Here is a 9,404-nt window from a genome sequence, read left to right as displayed (position 1 = left end):
GGAAGGAAGGAAGGAAGGAAGGAAGGAAGGAAGGAAGGAAGGAAGGAAGGAAAGAGAGATCAGTGTTGAGGCTGGAGAGATGGTTCAGTAGTTAAAATACTTGCAGGACATGGGTTTGGTTGCCAGCACCCACACAGAGGCTAACAATTGTCTTTAACTCCAATTTCAGGTTATCCAAGCCCTCTTCTGGCGTCTGTGTGCACCAGACATGTACATATGCTCAGATGTATATGTAGACAAACACTTGCACACACAAAATAAAAATATGTAAATCTTTAACAAAAACAACAAGTTACTGTTGATTCCATTTAGCGAAGAAGCTAGAAAGTAGAAAGATAGCTTCAGAGGCTGACAGCAGGGTGCTGGGAAGGTGCCAGTCAATGTTCATGGTCTCATTGTTGCCAAGGAAAAGGAATGCTGGGAATTTACCCCACAACTGTGTGACTGCAGCAGGATTAAAAGGCACACTTCCAAATGACTAAAAGGATAGATGGGCTCGGAAGCCTATATTTAAATATTCATGCATATAAATATGTAATAATAACAAAGAAAAAGAGGCCAGGAATTGAGGGAGGCATGGAGGGAGTTGGGCTTAGGAAAGGGAATGGTGAAATGATGTGATGATATTTTAATAAAAAATGCAGAATGGTGGGAAAAAGAATGCAAGGTGAGCAAGGCACCAAGGGAAAAAAGCCAGGAAGCACCAGTCCTCAGTAGTGTCTCCTCCATCCCCTGCCTCCAGATCCCTCCTCAGGCTCCTATCCTGGCTTCCATCAGGAGCAGACTGTCAGATGTAAGATGAAATAAATGCTTCCCCACCCAAGTCACTTTTTGCTGGGGTGTTTTGTCACAGCAACAAAACTAACTAAGACACATCAGTATTCTCCTCAAAGATCTGAATCATATTTGGAATAAGAGATGAGTTATAGACACAGTTGTATATACAATGTCTTCACACTAAAGAAGCATTCATGCAACTCTTCCAGAGAGAAAATGTGGTGTGTGTCCATCAAGGCTCTCTGGATATCATAGACTGACTGCCAGGCTGTTCACCAGCCGAGGTCCCATGCTGCTGGTCTGGTTCACTGGTAGCCATGGTCCCCACTTGAGTTTAAAGGAAGTCACACAAACTCCAGCATCTGAGGGCAGCTCTCATGAGTGTTTATCTTTTCTAAGGAGAATGTTCACATTTCATTTAGATCCTCAGAGTGGGTGTGATATAGTATAAAATCAAGACTAAATTTAAAAAGTTTGTTCCAAGAAAAAGCTGATTTGAATTGGTTTTCTTTTGTTTCATATTTAAGTAATCTTTCATTGCCAAGGTGAACTTTTATGCTCTCTGGTAGATTTCATTAATTATGTTCTTGTGGGAGGAGATTTTTAGAACTAGGCATTTTCTATTTTTTGTGCCCCACAAAGACTGTTAATTCACCATTTAAATTTTATAAATATGTTATTTTGTTTAAATGAGAAATGCTAGATTAAACTTTCCAGTTTTGAATTTTATATAAAGTCAGTCTTCCTTATCTACAAATTTATCAAATGTGTGATTGAAAATATTTGGCAAAAACAAGCATCTGTACTGTGCGTGTACAAACTTCATCCACAGATTCCACCAACTACATATCAAAATATTCAAAAACAAACAACTCCATCAATGCAGAACCTGAAGCCCTTTCCCCTGCCTAGTTCCCTGGATAGTAGAGTGCTGTAGGCATCCACATGACATTTTCACAGTGTTGGGGTAAAGGGTGAATAGCCTAGCGGTGCCTAAAGTATCTCAGAGGAGGGGAGTGGATACCCGAGGATACTGCATCCTTTTCTCCCAAGTGGTTCCAGCATCCCGCTGTTCTCAGATACTAGTGATTTGAAGGGTTTCCTCCAAACCCTACAAGCATATCCTAAACCTCATTCTCCACACTTCAACAATCCATTCTGCTTTCTTTTTGCCCCCCTACCATTATGTTGAAGTAACCCAAACCTTGACTCTTTATAACATGAAACTGCTTAAATTCGGCCAAACTTTTCTAATGATTCAGTGTTAAGTTGTGTTTTATTATGGGTGGGACAAGAGTGTGCAATATTCCACAGATCGGATACCATGTTCCTTCCTAGGAGTATTTAATACAGAATCGTCTTTCCGTGCATTATCACATATATAAGACTTCAGTGCTGCTCATATGCTTACTTTTTTTGTCATATTTGAGCACAAATCCACACATTTACAATGTGAATTGTTTGGAATTCTAGGTCACTTTGAGGAATGTGCCCTAAGAGATCAAGAAAATACTGAATCTTCATGGAGAAACAAATCATGTAGCCTTTGAATTCAGACATGAAGAGAAACACATCCGTCTGAAGTGGTCATGAACCCCAAACAAGTCTTCTTTTCTGTCCTGCTGTTTGGGGCAGCAGGGCTGCTGCTCTTCATGTATTTGCAAGTCTGGATTGAAGAACAGCCCACAGGTAACCTGCAGACCTATGATCTCCCTTTGAGTGAGAACCACAATGGGAAGTTGTTATTAAGTATGTGGTGGTAGTGACAGTTATATGGTAAGCCAGAAACTTTCCAACATCCACAACTCAAAAGCCCGGTTCTGAAAATGAGTAAATAGTTTAAATATTTTACAGTCCAATGGCCCTTTGCTTTGTGCTTATTCTGGAGTTTGTGTCATTTCAAAGGGGACCTTCCTGGTTTAATTAGCACAGCATCAGTGTCTTTTTCACGAACTGCCCATAGAAGTTTAGAACTTATTCCCTCTCTGATCTGCCACCAATTGGCACCAAGCCTAAATAGGAGGAAAATATATGGGGATCTCTCCTAATTTTTATGTTTATCTTCAGTATTAACATGAAAATTCTTCATACATTTGCTGCTAAGTGGAGGTTGAAACAACTTCTTACAAAGCCCTAATAGCAAGCAGGTTTTGACTTGGCAGGCCATAATACTTCTATCATAACTGTTTTACACTGACAATATATGAAAACAGTGACCACTGATACTAAGTGAACAAATAGATGAGCCCTTGTTTCAATAAAACTTTACAAAAAGAGATGACAGGCCATATCTGGTTCATAGATCGTGTATAAGTTCATCTTGTATATTCTTCATTCATTTTAAAATGCCTCTACCAAGAAGGCATTCAGTGACTGTTAAAAGGTGCTGTATTTATAATTAAAATGATATTATTAAGGGAAATGTTAGAGAACATCTCAGAAATGTATAAATGTTAATGAAATTCACTTCTCTCCTTTGGGAAAAATGAACTTTGTTTTCTGACTGTTAAGAAAAATGAAGTAAAAGCAAAGTGATTTCTTGTTTCCATTTGTGACCTACTTAAAAATATTCTATAAAAAAAGACCTTGAAACATCTGCTAAGCAACACTGAACAGCAGCATGGAGTAACCAGGGTGACAAGTTTAAAAGTTGTTTCCATTTTTAAATACCTTTCTTACTTTACCTTTGCCAACAGTTTGGATCTGTTTAATTTGTGCAGTGGATATGTTAGAGAGGTTGTTTATAATTGTTTCTAGAGTCTATGATATATACCCAGCACATATCCTTAATCCTCCGGGTTGTAAAAACTATGACTGTGAGATACCATATTACTGAATAATTCTGCACATGTATAATATCTAATGAAGCCACATGTGATAAAATATGTAAGCGACTCTCTTTGAAAACTAGCTCCCGGTGTCAGTTTCCTTACATGAGGAGGCCTCCCGAGGTGGGTACTGAATGCAAGCCTAGATTGGAGCTCTGTGGACTGGAAGGCAGCAAAGGAGGAAAACTTAAGAAGATATCGTTCTTATCAACCTGCAAACATCATGACTGCCTACAACTTGTGGAGAGCTTCACCAGTCTCTAGTAATAAAGGAAATATATTCATATAGAGAGATTACTGTATGACATAAATTAGCTTAGTCTGTCGGAAAGAACAAGATGTACTAAGAGACAGTTATGTGGCAACAACGTACAAACAAAATATATCTCAGAGCCAGGGACCCGTATTCAATGCCCAGAACCCACATAAAGATGGAAGGAGAGAACCAACTCTACAGCATTATTTTCTGACCTCCACATACATGTTATGCACATGTGTCTGTGTATACACATACACACACACTAATTAATTAAAAATTACAAAATAAAGTGCATGTCACAACATGTGCTCATAGCCTTTATTTATTTGAGATCTTAAAAAGCGTCATATGTTGATACAAACTTTCTCCAGTCCTCCTAATATCTGAGTAGATGGGTTATTGTAGAAGGGAAGCGAGGCTTCAGAAGATGAACCACTTATCCAAAAGCTCGTTTTAAAGAATTTGTATGGAGGGAAAGCCTAGGCCTGTACCCTGATTATGCCACTGTAAGGAGCACAGCAGGATACTTTTGTGAAAGTGTGGATTCCTGTTACCCCAGTTAGCAGATAAAGTGAGGTAGAAACAATGCGTTCCCAAAGTGCGACCCATACACCAGTCCTGTTATCCTTCAGCAGTGCTGCAGTAATTAGGTGCATGTGTGAACAGTGCACCACATCTGTAAAATGCTTTAGAGTCCTTGACACCAGTAAATGCAGCAACATGGAAGGCATATATTCCTGAACTCTGCTACACGCTAAAATATTCACCTTGTGGGGTGGTGTTTTCATGCTGAAGCTGTCCCCATATAGTATGTAGCTTTCTACATGGGTAGGTACCTACATATTTGGTATCCATTTTAAATAACATTGGGGACATCAGATGTTTTAATGCAATCATTTTTAAACCTAAAAAATCTAAATACATGCTTTGATAAAACAAAACTTGAAAAACTATCTGTCTTTTGGACACTTAAATCTCTCTCTCTGTCATTGTTTCTGTGTCTCTGTCTCTGTCTCTCTCTCTCTTTCTCTCTCTCTCTCTCTCTCAAACACACACACACAGACACACACACAGACACACACACACACAGACACACACATCTTACAGGAGGAGCTGGCCCCAGCTTTTGAAGCTCTTCACAGGTGAAGCAGGTGTTTAGGAATGCATATGTTTGGGCCTCATTTGCACTTCAATTTTATCAGAGAATGCCGAGCTTCTCTTCACACTTTTGCTTGAGGCATTTGAAATGGAAACTATAGACTGATTTCTATACTTCCTTGATTTTCCTGGGTGTTTTTCCTAATGAGATAAAACACTCTAGAATCCCAAACTAAATCTTTTTCAAATACTCTGACATGCTGGATAGTCTTCTGGAAATGAAGGGGAAGTCGGGTGACAGAGAAATGAAAACTTGTCTCTTATGATAGACAGTCTTATAGTGCCCTTGTTTTCCTTCCTTCAAACATTTAATTTGCATGTCTATATGTGTATGTAGTGTGCATGTGCATGCATATGCATGATTACATGTATGTAGGTACAAGTGTCTGTAAAGGTTGTGTAGTGTGCATATGTGTGCATAGACACGTTCTTGTGTTTGTGAAGGTGTATGTAGTGTACGTGTGTGTGCATATATATGTTCACATGTATATAGGTACAAGTGTCTGTGAAGGTGTGTGTAGTGTGCATGGGTGATGTGCATATACATGTTCACGTATATGTGGTTACAGTGTCTGTGAAGGTGTATGTAGTGTACATGTGTGTTCACATGCATGTTTACATGTATGTAGGTACGAGTGTCTGTGAAGGTTGTGTAGTGTGCATGTGTGTGCATAGACACGTTCTTGTGTATGTGGGTACAAGTGTATGTGAAGGTTCATGTGCGTGGTGTGTGTATGCCTGTGAAGGCCAGGGATAGAACACAGACGTCTTCCTCTATGGCTGGCAGCATTCTCGCTGACCCTGTAGTTCCTGGATTGGCTAGTCTGGTTAGCCAGTTTGCCAAAAGCATCCCTACTCCACCTCCCAAATGCTGGGATTACGATTTCAGCCGCCATTCCACTTGGCTTTTTATGTGGGTTCCGGGAATCTCACCTCCATCTTCAAGCTCCATCTTCAGCAAGTGTTTTATCCACTCAGCCATTCTCACAGCCTCATTTTTAATATCTAATTTAAAACATTCATTTGTGTGTTTTGCTGGTGTTATTATGAATTTATTTTTAAATGTTTTTTTGCAGTTAAGAGCACACATTTTCCATTCAGAAAGGTTTTGAGGAGTTCAGCTGCCTGACTTATGCCCTTCTCTTTAGCCATGACCTGAGCATATTTCTTAGCTTTTCTGAGACTCAGTTTTGTCACCTATAAAATGGGGACAGCATTTTCCACATAGTTAGTAATAAAGTGGATAAAAACTTAATCTATGCTGTTCAGAAGAAGAACTGTTGGAAAAAATTAATTAGGGAATAATGAGGCCATAGGATGAGAAGCCATTCCAATGAGACCCTACCTTTATAGGAAAATGAGAGACCTGCTTAGATCTTAGTGAAGCTTAGAGAAACCAGTGTTTGCAAGGCACCCAGCACGGTGCCAGGAAGCAGCAGTTCATGGCTGCAGCCTGTTATCCTTAGGGGAATGAAGCCAGGCATCCACAGACTAGCCTGTTCTGAGTGTATAATTAAGACTCAGTTACAGCTCAGGAGGCTGGATGCTACCCAACCCTGTACCTTAACTGATTAAGAAAAAAACTTAGAACCTAAAAATGAAATCCTCAGTCCTGGCTCTGGGAATGGCTGGTAGAATCTATTCAATGTCAGGCCAGTCTGGCTGCTCATGTGAAATTTGGAAAGGGAATGACAGGATGGTTTGCAGGGAGGATCATGGTTTGACCACATCTCCAGCCTCCAGAAGTCACCCCTGAGGTCAGGCGTTACTTTGGTCAGCAGTATGTCCTGAGGACCTTACAACTGCAGGTGCCACACAATGTGGTAAATGCAAGGCTATCACAGTGACCCAGGGGGATAATTCCTTTTCTTGAGGATGCTAAACCTCATAGATAGTACGGGGAAAAAGTGGTCCAGTGTGCCTAGCCAACACATTGGTATACAAGGACAATCTATTGTGACAAACAGCAAAAGGGCCCTCCATTACAGGACAAAATAATAAGTTGGGACCAAGAGAATACGTCTAAAGATTCTCCACCAGGAAAGAAAAATTCCTCACTACTTCTAGCTGCCTAGACTTGAACTTCCTCATCTGTGGAAGCCATGAGTTTGGTAAATCTACCAGACCAATCCCCTTGCTGACTCCATGCTCAGAGCTTCAGAACCCAGACCTGTGTCCTACACCCCACGCCTTACCTTCAGAGCTCAGCTCTAACTTCATTTTCTTCTATCACTCTGCAGATCAATCACCCTGACTAATTTCTCCAGCACACCCTTCCAATAGCACAGAGCCTACTGTGTGGCAGGTGCTCCATTGCCTTGCCATGGAGGGGAATAAAGGATGTGTATGTTGGTTTTCCAGTACCCTAGCCAAAGGTTCCCTTGGACTTGTTTCAGTGTCGCTAGGGACCATGTTCCACACTCCCGAAACATCCATTGGTTTGTGACAGTGTCCTTCATGAGTTCCCTGTATTAGTTAGTAGGAACTGGGACCCTGACCTGTACTGCCTCCCTCTTCCCAAATCTCTGACCCTTCTGTCACACAGTATGACCTTTCACATAGAGCGCGAAGCCTCAGATGTTTAAACCATTTTGTGAAAGAGATGATGCAGCTACTCTCAGAAATAATAACTTCTTTAAAGAGATGATCCGGGTATTCTCAGCAATAATAACTTCTGTCCATGTTCCTTTTACAGTACAAGTGTGCAGCTTGCCTAAGACACACAAGGATGAGATTCACTGTCAAGTACTGAAGTGGTCACACATATATTGTAAATTCAAAATAGGTGAACCTAAGTTGAATCTCACCAGACAACTTTCATTATTTAGTTTTCTCAAATATTCCACTATGAAGCTTAGTTTCAACCTTTTCAAATTGAATTTCCTAAGACATCAATTATGAACGCCTTTGTAAACCTCCTCTAAGCATTTATATTCAAGGCCAATCATTTTAGCTCCTGCATGATGCTGTTTAATATGTATATTATAAAGACACAAATTCTGATTTTATATCTTTAAATATACGTATTTTCTCAGCCTTCTACCAGTTTTTTTTTTATTTTCACCAAACAAAGATTAATATCTGTATTTAGTTTAGGAATTAGCATTATTAAAACCCAACTTCAATTATATATATAAATATATAGATATATAAAAATCAAAAATATTATAATATGCTATAATAAATATCTACAAAAGATTCATAAAACTAAATTCTTGCCTAGGCTGCATTTAGGGTGAGTGATGACAGCCTATGTTAAATATGTATGAGGTCGTCAGTTAGCCCCAGCAACCTTACCTAAGGAAGGAGGTAAACTAACAAACTAACTGGTTTAGTTTGCCTTCTGTGGAAAAGAAAAGGGGGAAAGGGTTTTAATAAAGGTTTAGGTCCATCATGAAGAGTCAACTCCCATGAATTATTAATTGGTAAACTATAACTGTTCCATAGACATACCACACCACACCAGCCAGCCTGGTGGAGACAGTTATTCAGACAAGAGTCCCTCTTCCCACGTGTGTTGAGGTTTGTTTCAAGTTGACAAAAACTAACTATGACACTATCGGAGCAAATAGTAACAGTCTCACCTTATCAAAACTTACTGTCACTTTCGGACATGGTACTACAGGCCTAATAATCCCAACACTCTGGAGGCTCAGGCAGTAGGACTTTAAGTTTGGTGTTGGCCTTACGTACATAATGAGTCCAAGACTAGTCTGAACTATATAGTGAAAGACTATTTCAAAAGAAAACAATGCCTTCTGTTTCTGTGGGACTCTGGTGATATAGTTTTCTGTATGTCAAGTCCTGTTCATATCCTATGTCCCATATCAAGATAAACAAAGAAAGATGGAGACATTTTCTTTCCCAAAGCTCAAAAGACACCAATTTCAAGTTATTTCTCTTGAGTTTTTCAGTATGAAAGCAAAAGACAAACCTCCGACACATGAGGCAGAAGACCGTCACCTCGCTGTTTTCCTTTGGAAGCCGATTTGGGTTTTTACAGTCTCTTCCTATGAACTCTGGAGAGTCTGCTCTCTCTTTCAAACTTTTTCTCTTAGTTTTAGCCTCCAAAGGTTTCCTTCTAGATTGGATTGATATCATTTCTCCCGAGTATCTCTGATGAAAGAGTGTGGTTTTTCCCTCCAAAATCAACCTGCCTATCCTGAGAATGGTGCTGTGAAAATTTTTTTATGAAGATTTGTTTATTGAATAAATGGTTTGGATTATGTGCCTCTACCAGGTCAGAGAATGTTTTTTTATATTTGCTTCTCTGTTTTTTTCTGTATTTTATTACAAACAATTAAACCAAAAATCATATTGCATTTTAGCCAGCAATTCTGTCTTACTTATTTCTGCTGCTCTTACCTGTTATATTAATTTAT

The 9,404-nt window shown here is 39.5% G+C and overlaps 1 protein-coding gene across 1 annotated transcript in view; it reads left to right on the top strand.

The window, feature by feature from the left end:
* Chst9 (carbohydrate sulfotransferase 9) overlaps nucleotides 1–9,404 on the top strand; it is a 270,577-nt gene that overhangs the window by 31,081 nt on the left and 230,092 nt on the right. Inside the window, exon 2 of the mRNA XM_005355791.2 lies at nucleotides 2,251–2,466. Coding sequence (XP_005355848.1) covers nucleotides 2,367–2,466 — 100 coding nt within the window. The 5' untranslated portion in view covers nucleotides 2,251–2,366. The remainder of the gene's footprint in view (nucleotides 1–2,250; nucleotides 2,467–9,404) is intronic.

The sequence above is a fragment of the Microtus ochrogaster genome, chromosome 18 (genome assembly GCF_000317375.1).
Source record: "Microtus ochrogaster isolate Prairie Vole_2 chromosome 18, MicOch1.0, whole genome shotgun sequence".
Lineage (NCBI taxonomy): Eukaryota > Metazoa > Chordata > Mammalia > Rodentia > Cricetidae > Microtus > Microtus ochrogaster.
The sequence above is the reverse complement of the archived record's forward strand: the minus strand, read 5'-3'. Positions and strand labels throughout refer to the sequence as shown.